The sequence below is a fragment of the Melanotaenia boesemani genome, chromosome 11 (assembly GCF_017639745.1).
Source record: "Melanotaenia boesemani isolate fMelBoe1 chromosome 11, fMelBoe1.pri, whole genome shotgun sequence".
NCBI classification, from domain to species: domain Eukaryota; kingdom Metazoa; phylum Chordata; class Actinopteri; order Atheriniformes; family Melanotaeniidae; genus Melanotaenia; species Melanotaenia boesemani.
Window position 1 is genome coordinate 1,150,103 of NC_055692.1, and position 23,384 is coordinate 1,173,486.

The 23,384-nt window shown below is 43.4% G+C and overlaps 1 protein-coding gene and 2 long non-coding RNA genes across 4 annotated transcripts; all 3 read left to right on the forward strand.

Moving 5' to 3' along the window:
• The first annotated feature begins 1,626 nt into the window (after window positions 1-1,626).
• On the forward strand, window positions 1,627-2,545 carry LOC121649499. Its single transcript, XR_006012129.1, has 3 exons — window positions 1,627-1,680; window positions 2,166-2,237; window positions 2,443-2,545. It is a non-coding gene; the product is annotated as an uncharacterized LOC121649499 (long non-coding RNA).
• A 4,466-nt stretch (window positions 2,546-7,011) lies between these two features.
• Window positions 7,012-8,825, forward strand: LOC121649287. The gene is made up of 3 exons (XR_006012090.1): window positions 7,012-7,059; window positions 7,898-7,980; window positions 8,325-8,825. It is a non-coding gene; the product is annotated as an uncharacterized LOC121649287 (long non-coding RNA).
• Window positions 8,826-9,639: 814 nt separating this feature from the next.
• LOC121649441 (protein FAM163B) lies at window positions 9,640-22,749 on the forward strand. 2 transcript variants are annotated; one of them, XM_042000279.1, is made up of 3 exons: window positions 9,640-9,726; window positions 21,179-21,294; window positions 22,072-22,749. In XM_042000279.1, the coding sequence occupies exons 2-3, from the start codon at window positions 21,202-21,204 to the stop codon at window positions 22,504-22,506; spliced, it is 528 nt and encodes a 175-aa protein (XP_041856213.1). In that variant the 5' UTR covers window positions 9,640-9,726; window positions 21,179-21,201; the 3' UTR covers window positions 22,507-22,749. The 2 variants fall into 2 exon arrangements, with proteins under 2 accessions (XP_041856213.1, XP_041856214.1); XM_042000280.1 differs by lacking the exon at window positions 9,640-9,726 and having other exon boundaries at window positions 21,134-21,294.
• The last annotated feature ends 635 nt before the right edge of the window (window positions 22,750-23,384 follow it).

Below are 23,384 nucleotides of genomic sequence, written 5' to 3' on the forward strand. Positions count from 1 at the left end.
TCCACTTTGGGCCCCTTAGTACCAACGTGGCCTGGTTTAACCAGCACAGCCTACCTGAGTATTGTTGCTGACCATGTCCATCCCTTTATGACCACAGTGGAGCATCTTCTGATGCTACTTCCAGCAGGATAATGCACCATGTCACAAAGCTCAGATCATGTCCAGCAGCCTGGTCCTGATGCTGCCTGAACTAATTTTTCTCTCTGAGCGCATCTGCGAGCAGTGCGCGTTGCCGTTGTTACACCAAAATCTGTGACCCATCAGATACTGTGACTGCAGGGGGCGATAGTGGGTTCCTTTTCTGTATGACCGTCTTGGTAGACGGGATAGAACAAGAGCTTTTACGAAAATTACGGAGGAAAATAACGTTACCTCCGTTGTTTCCATGGCTGTCAAGTTGCCAATTATCGCTCAGTTCGACTAATACCATTATAAACATGTATGCTGTATTTGAGGAGTAATGCTCAGCAGAGAGACTTCTTACCATAATAGTAGCCTATCCCATTTGAGACCCCTTACTGTGTGGTACCTACCCATAAAATCTAAAACGGAGTCTATTTTTTTAAACTAAGCAGTAGGCTACTTAGCACCTATATATCGTCAAAATATCTATCATCATATATATATATATATATATATATATATATATATATATATATATATATATATATATATATATATATATATATATATATAAGACTTCAAGGTGTTTAACACGTAGTTAACCCGCTGTCAGAAAGTGTTACCTTACTGTACCTGCACCATAATAAACCCACAGCAGAAAAAAATGTGTTTTTATGTACTCCTACATCTCTCCTCTTTATTTCGGACACAATTTATAAAAGTATGTCACTCTACAGGGACAGAAAAGCCCAGGTCACCATTTCTGATAGCCATCAGAAAGTGTTACCATACTGTACCTTCAGTATAATAAAACCTAAAATCATTCCTGTTGTCCTCTACAAAGAACACAAATAATGATTTTCAAACAGGTTTCAGAACTCCCAATATTTTTCGAATGATTTTCGGCCAAAATAACCATCAATTTAATCCCCAAAAGATTAATATGATGTTTTCTATTTTTGCCAATCGTCTTCTGCAAACGGGCGTTTACATTTCATCAACCAATCACAGCTCACCTAACTGCTAATAGCTGAACCAATTAGTTTCGCCTTGACCTGATGGTAATATACGTCGAAAATCTTCACCTTTCTGGTAACACACTGAGCACGCTTTGACTTCGTCAACATGGAGCCAGATAAATATACAGAACTGACCAATTTCCTTTTGAAAGGCGAGTATCCTGACAACTTTGATAAGCACCAGCGATACATGCTCCGAAGACGAGCAGCGAACTTTTGCGTGGCAGGTAAGCTTCATTAGCTTATGATCTGGTATCACTAGCATGTAGTTAAATGTGCCAAATAGTTGTCTTGAAACAAAAACATTAACTTTGAATGTGTTTTTTTTCTAATAGACGGAGAGCTATATTATGTTCGACATAAAGGCTCTGAAAAAGAGGCCAAGGCCAAAGTCGTCTGCGGCGCATCCGAGGCAAACTCGATTTTCATCGAGTTCCACGCGAGTGAAATTGGTGCTCACTGTGGCCAAATTACAACCAGGGACGCCATTTCCCAAAGGTTTTATTGGCCATCCATGACAAATGATATAACTAAATGGGTATGATAAATCCCTTACACAATTTTTCAGCGTATTTCAAATCACAGTCGTGTACTGTTGAACTAGAAACAAGTTTATAACAGGTGTTTCTTTGGTGGCTATATTTTACCATTTGTACTTTTAGAGCTTACCTTTATGAATGGTTTAAACCGAACCAAGCCTTTCTTTTCTTTCAAGTAAATCAAAGAAAGTAAAGATAAAACGTAGTCATTATACACCAATAAACTAACGCTTTCGTACATAAATTTTCTTACCCAACATCATAACATCAACATACTTTTTAACTAACATTAATCCATGGGCAAGTAGAATAAGAGGACATCCATATTTTGCTGACTCCATCCTGAGGTTAAAACGTAGACAAATGTACTTCATATTACTGATATGCCAAATTTCTGCTTTTCTTGTGGGGCAACAACAACAAAACAAACCTAAAACACAAAAATTTGAAAAATGTTTATTAAGAAAATATTCTATCCTCCTAGGTATCAGAATGCACAGTTTGCCAACAATACAGGGCTGATCTTAAAGTTGGCACAGATTACAAACCCATCAAGGTAAATATTTTCTCTTCTGTCAAGCAATAAATTGTATAATTGACCATAATTAGCCACATTTTCATAGCAATGTCAAGTTTACACTACAATTTTATCACAAGAATAACTTTAATAACCTATTATGTAATGATGACTATCATGACTAAACTGCTACTTATTCCCATTTGAACAAATTTAATTTTTTATCTTTTCCTTCCTTTAACAGACCAAACATCCATTTGAGCTGGTAGGAATGGATTTGATTGGGAAGCTTGTGGTAACTGACCAGGGCAACCAATATATTTGTGTTATTATTGACTATTGCACAAGATGGACCCAGGCCTATCCAATCAAGTCAAAAACAGCAGCAGAGGTCACAGGATGCATCCAGAAATTCGTCTATCAGTTTGAGGTTCCCCAAAGAATCCACACTGATCAAGGGAAGGAGTTCCTGAACAAAGTATGTGTTGCCAGCTATGTCTGACATAAACTTTACAGTTTTCATTAAATAGCTCCTTAACAATTTTTAGTTAAAAAGAATTCTATAAAAAAAGACTCAAATGACATACCCTTTTTTATTTGTACTTTTTTTTTACAGATCAACACTGAAGTGTGTCAGATTTTGGGAATTAAAAGGAGTCTATGCGCACCATACCACCCACAGACAAATGGTTTGGTGGAGAGGCTCAACGGTACCATTCAAAGGTTTGTTTTTAAAATGTGTTCTGTCAAGGCCAGTGGGAGACTTGTAGTAATATAATTTTCAAAATTTCTGATTGCTTGAAAATATATCCATGAAATTATTTTTTAGAGCTTTGGGAAAACTGGTGCAGGACAAAGGGAAAGACTGGGATCTCTACCTGGATCCAGTAATGTTTGGTCTGCGCACCAAAAAGCAGCTAACAACTCGCTTCTCTCCATTCTTTTTAATGTTTGGAAGAGAAGCGCGTTATCCGGCAGAGGTAGCAGAAAACTTTCAGGTAAACTACTTCTAATTTTAATATCTTGTACAGAACATATTTTTGATTTTTAAACAATTGTAGGAAAAATGTTTGATTATGGTATGAATGTCTAAGAAAAATTGTTATATCGTTTTGTGCCATGTTCTTTCTCTTTTTACAGGTTGATGGTTCTTTTGAGGAGTCTTTCTTTGAAGAAGAAGTGGCTGTAGACATACGACGGCACGAAAAAATACTAAACATTGTCCAGGGTAACCAAGAAAAAGTTCAACAAAAAACGAGGGCAAGACTACAAGCACAAGCTGAGCCTCAAAGTTTGCAGGTGGGGGACATGGTATGGCGAAAAAACAGTAGAAGTCAACAACGAAAAGGGGGGAAGCTGGAACCAGACTTCCTCGGACCATACGTGGTCACAAAGGTTGATGGAAAAAGTGTTGACCTTGTCGATGATAGTGGAAAAACAGTCTACAAGGTCAATATTGACCACCTTAAGAGATACAAAGAGGAGACCCCGAGGATCCCTGGGAGACTAAGCACATCTCCACCACCCACTCCTACGTGCACCCCAACCGCTCCTCCCAGCACCTGCCTTCCAGCCACTCCTACTACCTGCACTCCAGCCACTCCTGCTACCTGCACTCCAGCCACTTCTACCACCTACACTCCAGCCACTTCTACCACCTACACTCCAGCAACTTCTACCACCTGCACTCCAGCCACTTCTACCACCTACACTCCAGCCACTTCTACCACCTACACTCCAGCAACTTCTACCACCTGCACTCCAGCCACTTCTACCACCTACACTCCAGCAACTTCTACCACCTGCACTCCAGCAACTTCTACCACCTGCACTCCAGCCACTTCTACCACCTACACTCCAGCAACTTCTACCACCTGCACTCCAGCAACTTCTACCACCTGCACTCCAGCCACTTCTACCACCTGCACTCCAGCCACTTCTACCACCTACACTCCAGCAACTTCTACCACCTACACTCCAGCCACTTCTACCACCTGCACTCCAGCCACTTCTACCACCTACACTCCAGCAACTTCTACCACCTGCACTCCAGCAACTTCTACCACCTGCACTCCAGCCACTTCTACCACCTACACTCCAGCAACTTCTACCACGTACACTCCAGCCACTTCTACCACCTGCACTCCAGCCACTTCTACCACCTACACTCCAGCAACTTCTACCACCTGCACTCCAGCAACTTCTACCACCTGCACTCCAGCCACTTCTACCACCTACACTCCAGCAACTTCTACCACCTACACTCCAGCCACTTCTACCACCTGCACTCCAGCCACTTCTACCACCTACACTCCAGCCACTTCTACCACCTACACTCCAGCAACTTCTACCACCTGCACTCCAGCCACTTCTACCACCTACACTCCAGCCACTTCTACCACCTACACTCCAGCAACTTCTACCACCTACACTCCAGCCACTTCTACCACCTGCACTCCAGCCACTTCTACCACCTACACTCCAGCCACTTCTACCACCTACACTCCAGCCACTTCTACCACCTACACTCCAGCAACTTCTACCACCTGCACTCCAGCCACTTCTACCACCTGCACTCCAGCCACTTCTACCACCTGCACTCCAGCCACTTCTACCACCTACACTCCAGCCACTTCTACCACCTACACTCCAGCAACTTCTACCACCTGCACTCCAGCCACTTCTACCACCTGCACTCCAGCCACTTCTACCACCTACACTCCAGCCACTTCTACCACCTACACTCCAGCAACTTCTACCACCTGCACTCCAGCCACTTCTACCACCTGCACTCCAGCCACTTCTACCACCTGCACTCCAGCCACTTCTACCACCTACACTCCAGCCACTTCTACCACCTACACTCCAGCAACTTCTACCACCTGCACTCCAGCCACTTCTACCACCTGCACTCCAGCCACTTCTACCACCTACACTCCAGCCACTTCTACCACCTGCACTCCAGCCACTTCTACCACCTACACTCCAGCAACTTCTACCACCTACACTCCAGCAACTTCTACCACCTGCACTCCAGCCACTTCTACCACCTACACTCCAGCAACTTCTACCACCTGCACTCCAGCCACTTCTACCACCTGCACGTCAGCCACTGTAACTTCTGCCACCACTGAAACATCCTTGGCAAGCACCTCTCCACCAACATCTGCTTTTTCCAACAATGCTGAGAAATGTGAGGCCATTAAAGATACACACAATAGTTATATTATAGACTCAATTTGTAAACTAATGGAATTCGCCATTATATAACTGAAATCACAGTAATTACATGGCAGTTATTACTTTGTTATAAAAAATTTAAAGAATATTTTAATGAGAAACATCACTGATGCTCATTGACCATGTTTTTGTATATACAAATGAACACCAGTAAGAATAATGTTATTGGTATACCCTTAAAGAATTTATTCATTTGCTGGTTTTTAAAAATTCTTCCCATTAGAATGTATTATTTACACATTTGTGTAATCTATCTATCTATCTATCTATCTATCTATCTATCTATCTATCTATCTATCTATCTATCTATCTATCTATCTATCTGTCTGTCTGTCTGTCTGTCTGTCTGTCTGTCTGTCTGTCTGTCTGTCTGTCTGTCTGTCTGTCTATCTATCTATAATATTGAACACCTAATCCTCTCTACTTTTTGTTAGATGTTCAAGAGGCTTGGAAAGGCAAATCTGTTCATGTCCTCCTGTCACGGATTGGACCTTACAAAATATTTTTCTGGGACATAAACAGGACAAGTCCCAATAAGGAACTTGAGAGTGAGGTAATCTTGAATAATTGACTTGGCCTTGACTCTTATTTCCCCATTTAGCATCCAAAAGCTAGCATGCCTCTAGTAAAATATATTTTTTTTTACCTTCCCTAGTTAATAAATGCCTACCTCTACAAACTTGTGAAAAGACACAATGACAAAGGAGGCAAGCAAGCGTTCTTTGTTGACTCATATGCCATGACAGACATATGGAGGAAGAAGAATACTCGACTGAAAGTAAGACAGTATTTTGTCTTTTGCTTTTATTAAAAATAAACAAAAAGTGCATTTTGCTTTGCTCATAAAATCTGTTAAAAATGTCACCCTGCAAATTTTATTTTTATGTGTTTTTTTAAGTGTGACCCTGCGTTGTATGACGTAATCCTGGGAGCAGTTAACGAGCCTGGCCATTGGATATTTACAGTAAGTTTGCTCTTTCTTCTATCACATGTTCCATGCCAGTTCCAAGTTAACTACTCACACCCTTGAACATCTTACATCACAACACTGAGCTGACTATTAAATGTTTTTATTTTGATTTCCAAGGCCATCTTTCCATTAGAAAGAAGAAGCCTTGTCCTTGACCCAGCAGGCAATGCTCACTCTAAGGTCAAACAGTGTCTGGAGTCCAACAGGTTACCACTGTATCATTTATTGTTCATTAGCTCTTGTATTTAGCCTTATCTTCCGAAATAAGTTTGGATAAATTATTTATTCTTTGTAGGGCATTCATCACGCAGAGGACTTTGAAGTTGTCCAGGTGGAATGCCAGCACTGTCCCACATAGTTTACAGAAGGATGCCACATCCTGTGGAGTCTTTGTCATGAAAGTATGAATATTTTAACACTTCCCTTATTTATTGCTTTGCATATTGATATAAACATTTAGCCTGTTTTTTGCCTTCATTAATATAATAAAGATTATTATACATAGGGTGGGTACTTTTTCACCATTACTTAATTTATGTCCTTAGTATGCTGAGAAAGTGCTGGCAGAGGAGTCACTCATCTTTGACAATTCAGCCAAGGCCGTGGAAGGATACAGAATGGAGGTGGCACTGGCAGTCTTGAGAGACACTGGTATGTTTACACCCCCAAAAATGATTTCTTTCAACACAAGAGGCATTTGAAAAATGAAATGCATGTAGTTCTAAACTCAGAAAATGATTGAACATACAGTTTAGAAATCTTAAAGGAAAACATACTAAGACTTGCTGTTCACAGTAAAGGCACAGCATCATATCTTCTTATCATAATCTATAATACTATAAAAATCACTTCACAGTTCAGACCAATTTTAACAACACTGTCCCATGCAACACCATGTTGGGTGGCAAAAAGCTAGACTTGGTCTCTGCGTTGTCCATGGAGTGACTATTAACTTGCTGTGAGCTTCCTCATCGAGTGTGGTTCTAGACTTGACACTTTGTAAGCCAGTTCAGCTTTTATAAGGGCAGGTCAGACAGCCATATTTTCATAAATTTGCTCTTGCTGGTGCTGGAAAGCATAACTTTTTTCCAATGATATGAAAAAACTGAAGCACCTGTAAGTTGTCAGGTTTAGTCCATGCTGGGCTGACAGAGATAAAGATGCATTTTAGAGTGTTATTGGAATGACAATAATACTTTATTAGCATTTCTCATAACTTTGACAAAATGTAGTATTATTTTAGAGAACATATCCATCCATTTTCTACACTGCTTGTCCAATTCAGGGTCATAAGAGATGGAGCCTGTCCCAGCTATTTGCATGCAAAATAGCTGGGACAGGGCTTGCAAGTCCCCCTGAGGACCAAATATGTTAAAACATGTTTGACTTGATTATATTTGTGTTGGAAGAAGATTGCTTTATGCATTCTTAAACTCCCCTCTGTCTTTAACATGAAAATTAATTACAATCATCATTATATTGTTGACAGATGATCTCAGTATGCTCTGCCACTGTTGTGGAGAAAGCGAGACAGAGAAGGGCTCAGACAGCGACAGCAACACCACTGACTGGGTAAGCTATTACAATAACAATTTATTTTTCATTTGTTTGCATTCAGGACCAAAAAAATAGTACTGAGTTCCAGAGATAAATATATAAACAATGATGATAGAAAGTATTAAAATCATGTCAAATCGGGTTTGAAGAGGTAAGATTTCTATTTACTGCCTCGGTCTTATCTGAAGAATCATAGACATGTCATTGTGTCACCACCTTAAAAATATGAAGAAAGATGTGATTTATTGAGTGGAAAATGTTCAAAATAATGATGAGAATGACAAAAATTTCAACAACCTGAATAATCAATCTAATTAAAATCCTTGCATTCATGTTATGGAAAATCATGTTGTTTACAGATTGAGTGTGACCAGTGTCAGCGGTGGTACCACAACAAATGTGTTGGCAATCCAGATGGCAGCGTGTCGTACAGCTGTGGCGCTTGCAGAAAGTGAAAAGGATGTTGACTCGCCCTAAATGCCCAGTGCAATCCCCCCATCAACAATGTCCAGATTAAACAAGTTGAAAAAAGAAGACATACGTTTTGTAAATATTCCATAAATGTTATTAAAACAATTTGTAAATGTTTGGATAAAGAGAGTAACAATTATCTTGTGTATTATTTGTAAAGACTAAAGGTATTTAAATTTGGGTTTATTATAGTGCAGGTACAGTAAGGTAACACTTTCTGATGGCTATCAGAAATGGTGACCTGGGCTTTTCTGTCCCTGTAGAGTGACATACTTTTATAAATTGTGTCCGAAATAAAGAGGAGAGATGTAGGAGTACATAAAAACACATTTTTTTCTGCTGTGGGTTTATTATAATGCAGGTACAGTAAGGGAACACTTTCTGACAGCGGGTTAACTACGTGTTAAACACCTTGAAGTCTTATATATATATATATATATATATATATGATGATAGATATTTTGACGATATATAGGTGCTAAGTAGCCTACTGCTTAGTTTAAAAAAATAGACTCCGTTTTAGATTTTATGGGTAGGTACCACACAGTAAGGGGTCTCAAATGGGATAGGCTACTATTATGGTAAGAAGTCTCTCTGCTGAGCATTACTCCTCAAATACAGCATACATGTTTATAATGGTATTAGTCGAACTGAGCGATAATTGGCAACTTGACAGCCATGGAAACAACGGAGGTAACGTTATTTTCCTCCGTAATTTTCGTAAAAGCTCTTGTTCTATCCCGTCTACCAAGACGGTCATACAGAAAAGGAACCCACTATCGCCCCCTGCAGTCACAGTATCTGATGGGTCACAGATTTTGGTGTAACACCGTGACGCACGCTCACATCAGCATCGCAGTTCAGGATGAGAGCGCATCCCGCGTGCAGCTTTTACTTCAACAATGATTCATTAGTGACCGACCGCCGCTCGTGACATCTTGAGATTTATGGACTTTATAGAACTAAAGATCGTTTTTATTGTTTTTGTTCCTGAAACTTCTTCTGGATCAGAGTTCTGCAGGTTTAATGATGGAAAACAGGAGGACGTGAAAGAAAACAGATCATCAGCGGAAAGCCTTCCTGAATTCGCATTTTTTTTTTCAGCAGAGCTGACTTCCTCTGGTTCTGACTGATCTCATTGGCGCGTGGATGAATCCGCTGCGGTCCGTGAGGGGTTTCTAGGTTCGCCCTTCCAGGTGAAACCTGAATCTCCATCACCTCTGCTCGCAATCCGCGCTCCGGAGTGGCGGTGCTGCGGGTGGTGCCATGAGACATCCAAAAACCTGATTGGTAAGATTATGAGTTAATGCGCGCGGCTGTGGTGAAACTGGTGTCCCTGTTCCGAAAAATCCTAAAACGAGCTTTTAAGCGGCAAAGCCTTTCAGACGGAGAACAGAGCAAGAAGCGGGTCTGCAAACATTCAGGAGACCTTTTGCCAACACGTAATTAACTGCATGGCTGCAAGATAAAAAATGTCATTTATTGATTTAGGCAACCCTGTAGAGTTACTAACATTATTTTCATGAGCTGTGTTGACATAATAATGTTGATAATTACACCAACGTGATATTGTGTGTAATTTAAACAAAAAAATTTCCGTTCATTGACTTCAAACAAATTCAACAAAATTGGCTTGATAACTTATTTTTTCTCACCCTTGAGAAAAATACCATACAAAAGATATATTTAAGGTGAGTGTCATTTAAATTATAAATGCATTCTACTAAAGCAATTAATCAGGACTTATTTGCAATTGTGAAATGACCAATAGGTGATAAACAGAGGTTAATTCCATTTTTGCTTATTCGTGAAACTTCAACTATATAGTGTAATTTAAATTCAAGTTATTCACAGACCTATTTTTAAAAATCCTTTGTCGTTCACGTAGATAGCCTTGTAGTTACACAGTGAGCAAATAGTTGTTTGACCAAAGTTATTCGGATTGTGGATAATTCTATGAGAGGTAAAAATCCTGGAGGGAAAGGATATCAGGGTGCTGATGCACATAATATATACTCTGAATCTGAGCTATCGGAAGGAATTTAAAGACACGTTTGAAGTTTTTCAGAAGCTGTTTCTGGAACTTGACGGAGTGAAAGCCAGTACAAAAGTAATGAGCCTCAAGAATGGTATGATCTGAAGATTGAAGGGTAAGATAGAAAGAATGCTGTTTTTCTGTTTTGGGAATGAATGTTATGGCTTGTCATGTATGACAACTTGAGTTTCATCACGCGTGTCTTGGCTTTGGATGTTTTCTTGCTGGAGACTCGGGTTTGTGCAGGTCACAGTTGTTTTAAATGTATTTAGATGTGTTTGAAGATCTAATAAACTGCCCGTAGAACCAGCTCAGTCTTTGATACCACGCCAGCATTTAATCCTCAGAGCACTGATGGATGACCAAGAATTCTCTGTTAAAAGTTTTCATCTGCGGCAAAAACATGTTTGTTAACTTAAAAAATACTTTTAAAGAACGCAGAAAAGATTTTTGACTTTTATGAGTAACCAACTTAAAAATTTCTGATTATATTTATTGTAATTATGTTCATAACACTTAAAATTCATTTTAAATAATGTGAAAAACTAGCTGGAAAAAAATTCAGCTTAAACACGTGTTTATGCTACTAATTATTGAGCAAGTGGTGATTAAAAATACTCTGATTGTAAAGTAAAAGCTCATTTACCAGCTCAACGTAGTACGTGGTTAAAAATAATTTCATAAGAAGTTTCATGACTCAAAAAGAAGGATGCAAACTGTTCACTTTTTGTTGACCAAAAACATTTATTTTTAGACATCCTGCTTGTAGGGGGATCGGTTCTGGTCTACTGTCTGGTGGTGGACTGGATCCTGGTGTGGTAGTAGGGGGATCGGTTCTGGTCTACTGTCTGGTGGTGGACTGGATCCTGGTGTGGTAGTACGGGGATCGGTTCTGGTCTACTGTCTGGTGGTGGACTGGATCCTGGTGTGGTAGTAGGGGGATCGGTTCTGGTCTACTGTCTGGTGGTGGACTGGATCCTGGTGTGGTAGTACGGGGATCGGTTCTGGTCTACTGTCTGGTGGTGGACTGGATCCTGGTGTGGTAGTAGGGGGATCGGTTCTGGTCTACTGTCTGGTGGTGGACTGGATCCTGGTGTGGCAGTAGGGGGATCGGTTCTGGTCTACTGTCTGGTGGTGGACTGGATCCTGGTGTGGTAGTAGGGGGATCGGTTCTGGTCCACTGTCTGGTGGTGGACTGGATCCTGGTGTGGTAGTAGGGGGATCAGTTCTGGTCTACTGTCTGGTGGTGGACTGGATCCTGGTGTGGCAGTAGGGGGATCGGTTCTGGTCCACTGTCTGGTGGTGGACTGGATCCTGGTGTGGTAGTAGGGGGATCAGTTCTGGTCTACTGTCTGGTGGTGGACTGGATCCTGGTGTGGCAGTAGGGGGATCGGTTCTGGTCTACTGTCTGGTGGTGGACTGGATCCTGGTGTGGCAGTAGGGGGATCGGTTCTGGTCTACTGTCTGGTGGTGGACTGGATCCTGGTGTGGCAGTAGGGGGATCGGTTCTGGTCTACTGTCTGGTGGTGGACTGGATCCTGGTGTGGTAGTAGGGGGATCGGTTCTGGTCCACTGTCTGGTGGTGGACTGGATCCTGGTGTGGTAGTAGGGGGATCAGTTCTGGTCTACTGTCTGGTGGTGGACTGGATCCTGGTGTGGCAGTAGGGGGATCGGTTCTGGTCCACTGTCTGGTGGTGGACTGGATCCTGGTGTGGCAGTAGGGGGATCGGTTCTGGTCTACTGTCTGGTGGTGGACTGGATCCTGGTGTGGTAGTAGGGGGATCGGTTCTGGTCCACTCTCTGGTGGTGGACTGGATCCTGGTGTGGTAGTAGGGGGATCGGTTCTGGTCTACTGTCTGGTGGTGGACTGGATCCTGGTGTGGCAGTAGGGGGATCGGTTCTGGTCTACTGTCTGGTGGTGGACTGGATCCTGGTGTGGTAGTAGGGGGATCGGTTCTGGTCCACTCTCTGGTGGTGGACTGGATCCTGGTGTGGTAGTAGGGGGATCGGTTCTGGTCCGCTGTCTGGTGGTGGACTGGATCCTGGTGTGGTAGTAGGGTGATCGGTTCTGGTCCGCTGTCTGGTGGTGGACTGGATCCTGGTGTGGCAGTAGGGTGATCGGTTCTAGTCCGCTGTCTGGTGGTGGACTGGATCCTGGTGTGGCAGTAGGGTGATCGGTTCTGGTCCGCTGTCTGGTGGTGGACTGGATCCTGGTGTGGCAGTAGGGTGATCGGTTCTGGTCCGCTGTCTGGTGGTGGACTGGATCCTGGTGTGGCAGTAGGGGGATCGGTTCTGGTCCGCTGTCTGGTGGTGGACTGGATCCTGGTGTGGCAGTAGGGGGATCGGTTCTGGTCCGCTGTCTGGTGGTGGACTGGATCCTGGTGTGGCAGTAGGGGGATCGGTTCTGGTCCGCTGTCTGGTGGTGGACTGGATCCTGGTGTGGCAGTAGGGGGATCGGTTCTGGTCCGCTGTCTGGTGGTGGACTGGATCCTGGTGTGGCAGTAGGGGGATCGGTTCTGGTCCGCTGTCTGGTGGTGGACTGGATCCTGGTGTGGCAGTAGGGGGATCGGTTCTGGTCCACTGTCTGGTGGTGGACTGGATCCTGGTGTGGCAGTAGGGGGATCGGTTCTGGTCCGCTGTCTGGTGGTGGACTGGATCCTGGTGTGGCAGTAGGGGGATCGGTTCTGGTCCGCTGTCTGGTGGTGGACTGGATCCTGGTGTGGCAGTAGGGGGATCGGTTCTGGTCCGCTGTCTGGTGGTGGACTGGATCCTGGTGTGGCTGTAGGGGGATCGGTTCTGGTCCGCTGTCTGGTGGTGGACTGGATCCTGGTGTGGCAGTAGGGGGATCGGTTCTGGTCCACTGTCTGGTGGTGGACTGGATCCTGGTGTGGTAGTAGGGGGATCGGTTCTGGTCCACTGTCTGGTGGTGGACTGGATCCTGGTGTGGTAGTAGGGGGATCGGTTCTGGTCCACTGTCTGGTGGTGGACTGGATCCTGGTGTGGTAGTAGGGGGATCGGTTCTGGTCCACTGTCTGGTGGTGGACTGGATCCTGGTGTGGTAGTAGGGGGATCGTTTCTGGTCCACTGTCTGGTGGTGGACTGGATCCTGGTGTGGTAGTAGGGGGATCGTTTCTGGTCCACTGTCTGGTGGTGGACTGGATGCTGGTGTGGTAGTAGGGGGATCGGTTCTGGTCTACTGTCTGGTGGTGGACTGGATCCTGGTGTGGTAGTAGGGGGATCGGTTCTGGTCCGCTGTCTGGTGGTGGACTGGATCCTGGTGTGGTAGTAGGGGGATCGGTTCTGGTCCGCTGTCTGGTGGTGGACTGGATCCTGGTGTGGCAGTAGGGGGATCGGTTCTGGTCCGCTGTCTGGTGGTGGACTGGATCCTGGTGTGGCTGTAGGGGGATCGGTTCTGGTCTACTGTCTGGTGGTGGACTGGATCCTGGTGTGGTAGTAGGGGGATCGGTTCTGGTCTACTGTCTGGTGGTGGACTGGATCCTGGTGTGGTAGTAGGGGGATCGGTTCTGGTCTACTGTCTGGTGGTGGACTGGATCCTGGTGTGGTAGTAGGGGGATCGGTTCTGGTCCACTGTCTGGTGGTGGACTGGATCCTGGTGTGGTAGTAGGGGGATCGGTTCTGGTCCACTGTCTGGTGGTGGACTGGATCCTGGTGTGGTAGTAGGGGGATCGGTTCTGGTCCACTGTCTGGTGGTGGACTGGATCCTGGTGTGGTAGTAGGGGGATCGGTTCTGGTCCACTGTCTGGTGGTGGACTGGATCCTGGTGTGGTAGTAGGGGGATCGTTTCTGGTCCACTGTCTGGTGGTGGACTGGATCCTGGTGTGGTAGTAGGGGGATCGTTTCTGGTCCACTGTCTGGTGGTGGACTGGATGCTGGTGTGGTAGTAGGGGGATCGGTTCTGGTCTACTGTCTGGTGGTGGACTGGATCCTGGTGTGGTAGTAGGGGGATCGGTTCTGGTCCACTGTCTGGTGGTGGACTGGATCCTGGTGTGGTAGTAGGGGGATCGGTTCTGGTCCACTGTCTGGTGGTGGACTGGATCCTGGTGTGGTAGTAGGGGGATCGGTTCTGGTCCACTGTCTGGTGGTGGACTGGATCCTGGTGTGGTAGTAGGGGGATCGGTTCTGGTCTACTGTCTGGTGGTGGACTGGATCCTGGTGTGGTAGTAGGGGGATCGGTTCTGGTCTACTGTCTGGTGGTGGACTGGATCCTGGTGTGGTAGTAGGGGGATCGGTTCTGGTCTACTGTCTGGTGGTGGACTGGATCCTGGTGTGGCTGTAGGGGGATCGGTTCTGGTCCACTGTCTGGTGGTGGACTGGATCCTGGTGTGGTAGTAGGGGGATCGGTTCTGGTCTACTGTCTGGTGGTGGACTGGATCCTGGTGTGGTAGTAGGGGGATCGGTTCTGGTCTACTGTCTGGTGGTGGACTGGATCCTGGTGTGGTAGTAGGGGGATCGGTTCTGGTCTACTGTCTGGTGGTGGACTGGAGTGAGTGGTGGAGCTTTTGATCTGAAATAAGTTTAATGGATGAAATTTTATGAGAGAAAATTGATTTTAATTCTTTATTTCTATTATTATTATTCAGAGGTTTAATAGTTTTGTTATTAGATGAATCTAATTCTAACAGATGACTGTCAGTTATTTATTTATTTGTTTTCTTTTTTTTCTTTTTTTTTTTTTTTGTTTATGTATTTGTTTGGCCTAATTTCTTCATGAAGAGATTAACGTTGTAGTGGGATTTCTTACCACTAGGGGGCAGAATAATACAGGACCAATCAGATCAGTTATTGATGACCAATAAGGACAATAAGTTAACCTAAAAAAGACTTTAACTTTTTAACTTCAGTGCAGAAGATTTTGTTTCCTCTATACAGAAACTTTTTTCTCTCCTTTTCCTTTTATGTTGCCAGGTTTCTGTTTTACCTTCATTAAATGCTCAGTTCTGTCTATTTCGTCTTAATGTGGAGTGCTTTGTTTGTCCCCGTGGATGTTGAACATGCTGATGAATTTGCTTTTAGAGTCTCAGTAACATCTAATATGCATTTTTAAATCAGCTGACTTTCCAGCCGACCTCTGGCTGCAACATTAAGCTAAATGGTTTAATTATTTATATATTACTGAGTCATTTGGCAAAGACAGTTCAAGACGTCTTTGTTATCAGTGGCATCACAGTGTTCACGGTGGAAAGCTTTATTAATTATTTACTCAAAGATTAATTCAGTGGTACGTGGAGGTCTGTAGGAAATTGCAGAAGAAAAAATTTAATCCTAACAAAAAACCCTCAAATGGAGTAAATAAAATAAAAATAAAACATCATAAATAAAAATCATGAAAATAATTCTGTAAAAATACAAAATGAAATAAAAATTAATTCATCCATTGGTATTTAGAGCCTGTAGCAGGTTGCTAGAAACAAAACATCATCATCATCATCCTCATCATCACCCTCATCCTCCTTCTCATCCTCATCACTCTTATCGTCATCATCCACCTCATCCTCCTCCTCCTCATCATCATCATCATCCTCATCATCACCCTCATCCTCATCTCTCTTATCGTCATCATCCTCCTCATCCTCTACTCCCAGCTCTCCCCCCTCACCAGACCCTCTTCTCCACATCACCCAAGGTCTTAAAAGGATGTCTCTGTCCTGGTCTGAACCCCAGCGACCACCATCTACCAAGAAATACAGGGCTCCCCCTCCTCCCCCTCCTCATCCTCCTCTTAGATCATCTGTCCTGACCGAGCAGGGCACGGGAGGAGGTGCAGGAGGTTCCCAGAGCAGCAGGATTCACAACAAAGATAACATGCCATGATGCGTTCAGGGTCCTTGCTGTAGTTTTGCTACTACTGACAGCTGTTCTGAGATTAAGTCTGGACCCAGTAGGATTCCTGTGTTAGTAAAATAAGGAATCAAACACGGTCAGTTTGTGGGGTGAATGGATCTAATCTGTTAACTGTACCTTGTATAACTCAGAATACAACAGAGACCAGTGTAAACTTCATAAAGCTGCTGTACTAAATGTTAGATCTCTGTCCAACAATCACTGTTAGTTAATGACTTAATCATTTCTCACAGTTTAGATTTTCTTTTTCTGACAGAAACATGGTTAACAGAAGACACAAGTGCTACAGTTCTTAATGAAACAGCACCCCCTCATTTTAGTTTTATGGATAAATGTCGAAAAGGGAGGAAAGGGGGAGGAGAAGCTGCCTTATTTAAAGATTCATTCCAGTGTAAAGAGATTTCATTTGCTGATTTTACTTCTTTTGAATATCTTAGTTTTATTTTAAGGGGCATTCCTAAAATCCTATTTCTAATCATCTACAGACGTCCAGGACACTGTGTAAATTTTACTGATGAATTTTCTGAATTATTGTCGGTTATCTCTACTGATTTTAACCATTTCATCTTAACTGGGGATTTTAACATTCACATAGATAACATGACGGATGGTAATGTCAAGGAATTTTCTTCCGTATTGGATGTTTGGTTTGTGGCAACATGTAAAAGAACCGACCCACATTCGAGGTCACATTCTGGACCTGGTTATTTCAGGGTGTGGAAATTTCTTCTGTTACGGTCACTGACTCGACCTTGTCTGACCATTTTTGTATTTTGTTTGATTTACTGATCACTCAGAATGTTCAACCAACCTGCTCCTCGGTTAGGAAGAGGAACATTAATGAAAGAACAAGTGCTAAGTTTGTGGAGGCCATAGCTATGTTACCAACAACCAGAGCAGAGTCAGTTGATGGACTCCTGGATCATTTCAATCTGAAAGTCTTGAATGTAATGGATGCTGTGTCACAATGCAGTGGAGGTGCAGACCCAAATGCAGACAGAGGTCTAGAGCTGAGGGAAAAAGGTTTATTTGATGACAACAATAGTTTAGATTAATGGCAAGCAGGCAGACAGCTGAATCCTCGGTTTGAAGGGGCTGAGTGGTGCAGGCGAGGCTCTGGATTTGACAGGTTTACACAGGATTCACTGGAAGACAAAACGGATTTACACCAGGAAACAATGGCTTGACAGAATCTCTCAAAAATACAAATAACCAGATACCAAGTGAGGTTGGTACAACGCTCTGGCATCGAGTGAAAGAGGGATGTGGTCTAAATACTCTGGCAGATGAGTAGATGACTGGTAGCCATGATGAGTAGATGGGTGGCAGCTGTGATGATTAGATGAGAAGCAGCTGCACCATAGGAATCTGTTTGAAGAAACAATCATGCCCACAAATACACATAGGGACAGAACAACAAAAGAGCAAAAACTAGAGTCCGGTGTCCATGACATGCTGTTGCACCGATAAGAATCAAGAGCACTTTGAGCAAACAGAAAACACCATGGAGAAACACCACTGTGGTTACCAGCCTAAAAAGAGAATGCAGAAAAACTGAGCGGAAATGGCGGAAAAATAAACTTCAAATTCACTATGAGCTGTACAAACAAAGCCTGCGTAACTATAACAATGAGCTGTGAAGGCCAGAGAGCTGCATTTATCTGAAATGATTAACAGGAACGTCAACAATTCTCACATTCTGTTTGCTATGATTGAAAAACTTACTAATCCTCCTAAACAGATAAGCCCTGAGCTCCTTTCCACTGAGAAATGCAACCAATTTGCAAACTTTTTTAGCCAAAAAATTAAAACAATTAGGCAAAATATTAATTCCACACAGTCAAACAAGAAAATTAGTCTGCGTCTAAAACCCGGAAAAAATTCTGATGTTATGTCGCAATTTAAAATAGTGAATTTAAAAATCCTACAAGAAACAGTTTGGCATCTGAAATCAACAACATGAACTCTGGACATGATACCATCCGACTTTTTAAAACCAGTTTTTACCTCAGTAGAAAGTGGTCTCCTACTGATAGTTAACAGCTCACTGGCATCAGGCATCTTTCCCAAGTCACTAAAGATAGCTGCTATTAAGCCTCCTAAAGAAAAGGACTCTAGACGCCTCTATAATGAACAACTATAGACCGTCTCTAACCTCTTTTATTTCCAAGATTATTGAGAAAGTTGTATTTCACCAGCTTCATGACTTTTTAAATGAAAGTGGAAATCTTGATAAATTTCAGTCCGGCTTCCGACCTCATCACAGCACTGAAACAGCTCTGGTCAAAGTGTTAAATGGCATTAGGTTGTCAAGTATCAGTCCTGGTTCTGGTCTAGTACTAGTCCTGGTTCTGATCTAGTATCAGTCCTGGTTCTGGTCAAATATCAGTCCTGGTTCTGGTCTAGTATCAGTCCTGGTTTTTGGTCTAGTATCAGTCCTGGTTCTGTTGGATCTCAGTGCTGCGTTTGATACTGTAGATCACAGAATCCTGTTTTCAGGCTGAAAACTGGGTTGGACTTTCTGGAGCGGTTCTTAACTGGTTCAGGTCCTATTTAGAAGGCCGGAGTTATTTAGTTACGATCGGCAGCTATGAATCCGAGCGAGTGGCCATGACTTGTGGAGTCCCCCAGGGGTCAGTCCTTGGACCTCTTCTGTTCAACTTGTATATGCTCCCTTTGGGTAAAATATTACAGAACTATAGCATTAGTTATCAAAGTTATGCAGATGATACACAACTTTATGTGTCTCTGTCACCAGATGACTGCAGTCCAATAGACTTATTGTGTCAGTGTCTGGAGCAAATAAACACCTGGATGAAGGAGAATTTTCTACAATTAAATGAAGACAAAACTGAGATTATTCTGTTTAGCAAAGAGAAGAGGGTCAGCATTGGTAAACACCTGGAGACTCGGGCTCTTAAAATCACTGACCAAGTTCATAACCTGGGAGTGTTGATAGACTCAGATCTGACTTTCAGCAGCCACATCAAAGCTTCACTAAGAAGCTTTTTACCAGCTCAGAAACATCAACAGAATTAAAAGTTTAGTCTCCCAGTAAGACCAAGAGAAACTCATCCATGCATTCATCTCCAGTAGGCTGGATTACTGTAATGGTCTTTTAACAGGACTTCCTAAAAAGAGCATTAAACATCTGCAGCTCATCCAGATGCTGCTGCTAGAGTTTTAACCAGGACTAAGAGATCTGAACACATCACACCAGTTTTGAAATCTTTATACTGGTTTCCTGTCAGTCACAGAATAGATTTTAAACCCTTCTGAATGTTTACTAATCCCAGAACGGTTTAGGCCCAGAATACATCTGTGATATGTTCAGAGAATATAAACCTAGCAGAGCTCTTAGATCCAAAGACTCTGGTCAACTAGTCCAGACCAGAGTCCAGACCAGAGTCCAGACTAAACATGGAGAAGCAGCATTTAGCTGTTATGCTGCAAACAAGTGGAACAAACTGCCAGTGGAGATTAAACTTTCACTAAATGTAGACATTTTTAAATCCAGGTTAAAAACATTTATTTTCTCATGTCTATGCATGAAATCTGCACGTTAACTTTTTTAACTTATCTTGCTTTTAATCATTTCTCCACACTGAAATTTTATTTCTTGCATTTTATCTGTTTTATTTCATTAATTGCATTTCTTTTCATTTTTTTTTATTTTTTATTATTATTATTGATTTCTGCACCCTGCTGAAATATTTTATGTAAAGCACTTTGAATTGTCTTGTACATGAAATGTACTATAGAAATAAATTTGCCTTGCCTTGCCTCATTATCCTCCTCATCATCATCATCCTCATCATCACCCTCATCCTCCTCCTCATCGTCATCATCCTCCTCATTATCCTCCTCCTCATCACCCTCATCCTCATCATCCTGCTCATCCTCATTATCCTCCTCCTCATCATCATCCTCATCATCCTCCTCATCACCCTAATCCTCATCATCATCATCCTCCTCCTCATCATCCTCATCATCCTGCTCATCCTCATTATCCTCCTCATCATCATCGTCATCCTCCTCATAAACCTCCCTATCCTCATCATCATCCTCATCATTATCATCGTTATCATCCTCATCACCATCCTTATCCTCATCCTCATCCTCCTCATAATCATCATCAGGTCGGCTAATATTTCATCGTTATCCTCCTCCTCCTCATCATCCTCCTTATCCTCATCATCATCCTCATCATTATCATCGTCATCATCCGCCTCCTCATAATCATCATCATCATCATCGTTATCCTCCTCCTCCTGCCCCTCACGTCATTATCCTCCTCCTCAAAATCATCATCATCATCATCGTTATCCTCCTCCTCCTGCCCCTCACGTCATTATCCTCCTCCTCATAATCATCATCATCATCATCGTTATCATCCTCCTCCTCCTCACCATCATCATCGTTATCATCCTCCTCATCATCATCATCAACATCGTTATCATCCTCCTCATCATCATCATCAACATCATCCTTATCCCCATCATCGTCCTCATCATTATCATCATCATCAGCATCATCATCCTTATCCTCCTCCTCCTCATCATCATCATCATCAGGTCTGCTAATATTTACATTTTGCTCTGTTATTATTATTAAAGCTCAGATTTATTTAGTCCCAAGCTCGAAGTCTATAAAACTCTGTTGTTCTTAATAATGGCCGTCGGCCATCTTTTCTCCCTCTCTCTCTGAACTTTCCTCTCGTTATCATTTTCTTCTCTGTTTCTGACCATCTCTCCTCCTTTTCTCTCCTTCCTGACCTTTACCTTTATTTACCACCCAACACCTCCTCTCATCTCCGTCTTCTTCTTCCCTCTCCCCCTCCTGCAGGTGGTTGATGGAGAGGATTTCGGATGTCAGCCGGGACGGTGGTCATCGCAGGAGGAATTCTGGCCACGGTCATCTTGCTAACCATCGTTGCTGTTCTGTGTTTATGTAGGCTGCAGGTATGGCCGCCTTCCTCTCACCTCCACCTGTTGCTTCACGATGGACTAGATGTGCTTCTGATATTTTCACCTTTTTAAAGTAACAGCGTGAATCATTTCTCTAGTAGCCACTAATGGGAGTATGAAACTAAGAAATATTCTCATGACAAGATGAAACAGACGATGTATTTATGTGTTTTTATTTAATGACTCTTTGGTTCTGAAAAAGCTGCAGAGAACTTTGGAACCAGTTGCAGTAAACTCTGGTGGTGCGTTACCATGGAAACCCTGAAGCTTTAGGCTGCATGAACCAAGTTGTTTATAATTAAAGTCTTGTGAGCAGGGCTTGAAAGGGAAAGTTAAAACATGACTAGAGTGAAGGCGGGAAACAGTCACCTGACTCCAGGTAGCCAATCATATGCAACCTATTTTTTTCTAATCAGTGACTTTAAAATAATAAAAAAAAATCTTTCTTCGTCATGTCACTGGTTGATAATGTAGTTAGGGTGAGGAAGACATCACGGTTGGGTGTTTTTTACGTTGCCATGGTGACGCATTACCAGCCTGACAGTCGAGCACATCCCACAGCGAAGCTTTCGAGTATCTAGTGTGTGGGAACCAGAGCTGCTCCTGAACAGGCATCAGGTGAAAGGTTCAGAGTGATGGGACCCCTGGGAGACCCCCTGGGAGACCCCCGGCGGCCCCACAGGCTAACAGCTGGGTGTCATGTGACAGTTACCTGTTTGAGCCTCCGTCTCTGACCCGTGCTTCTTCTTCTTCTTGTGTCTGACGCTGCAGTATTACTGCTGTAAACGCGAGGAGTCTGAGAAGGGGGAAGAGGAGGAACCCGAGCTTGCCACCATGTCGCCCTCGCGGCCCTTGGCTCTGTGTGCTCCTCCCACCCCCCCGACCCCAGAGCACTACAGCGACGAGCCTGAAACCTACCCCCCCACCTTCCTCACCGAGGCCAACGGGCCCGCCAGCTACTCCCCGCCGCCGCCTCGCCGGTGCCATCGAGCGCACGCCTTCTGCCCGTCCTGCGCCCGCTGCTCGCTGCCCTTCTACCTGCAGCACCCGGAGAGGCTGTGCAACGGCGGCCGCAGGATCAGCTACAGGACGGTCCAGCAGCAGGACCTGGAGCTGCCCGTGGACCTGGCCAGCTTCTACGAGAAGCTGATCCGCTCCTACACCATGAAGGAGGTGGTGAGCCACAGCATCAGCACCGACGTGTAGCTGCATCCTCAGGAAACAGCTGATTACATTTCCATCCAGAAACGTGTCCATCAGACCTGAACTGCCCGTTTCTGACCCAGTTTCCACCCAAATAATACCCCAGGTACTTCGATAGGTGGCTAATCAATTTAATATGTGTCAGAATAGAAATAGTGAGATGTTGTCAGTATTCAACACACCTTTAGTGAGATGCTGGATTTTATTCCTGAGTTTAGTCTCCATGGAAACCCATTCCCACCACTTAGAAATTAGAAATAATAGTTAGTGAGTTCATTTTTCTTTTAATCACATAATACATTTTTTTTTATCTCAAAATTAGAACTTTAGCTTTGTCTGTATTTCTCATAGAGGCAAGTGGGCTTCCATAGATCTCTCTCAGTCCAGTGCTGAACAAACTTCTTGTTTCCATGACAACGATGAAGAAATGAGACATGTTTTTCCTGAAGTTTCTCTCCAGAAATGGGACCTTTGGAGAACTGAGATGGTTCTCTCGTTCTCGTGCCAGCACGACTGACTTTCTGGAATCTCTTTTGTGAGTTGAGGAAGGAAATTCGTAGGACAACAACGACCTGAGGCCAGCCCAGCTCCCACACTCCTCCTCACACAGTCCCACTCCCGCACATTTCCACAGAGAAACGCTGTTCACATTTATTTGCAGATGTTAGTATTTCCTGAATCACGACATCATCATGTCACCTCCACTGAGGATTCCCGCTCACCTTCCATCTCACACCTGAAGGAGGAATTCCAAGAGATTTTACCCAGAATTTACTCAGAATCTCAGACTGAAACCAACCTCCATCCTGTTCATCATCAGTTTATTGATAAAAATTAGGGCTGTCAAATGATTAAAATTTTTAATCAGATTAATCAAGATT

Excerpts from the sequence above, each read along its gene's own strand:
- LOC121649441 (XM_042000279.1), top strand. The coding sequence starts at position 21,202 with ATGTCAGCCGGGACGGTGGTCATCGCAGGAGGAATTCTGGCCACGGTC. Across the intron at positions 21,295-22,071 it reads TGTGTTTATGTAGGCTGCAG|TATTACTGCTGTAAACGCGA; the intron begins GTATGGCCGCCT and ends CTGACGCTGCAG.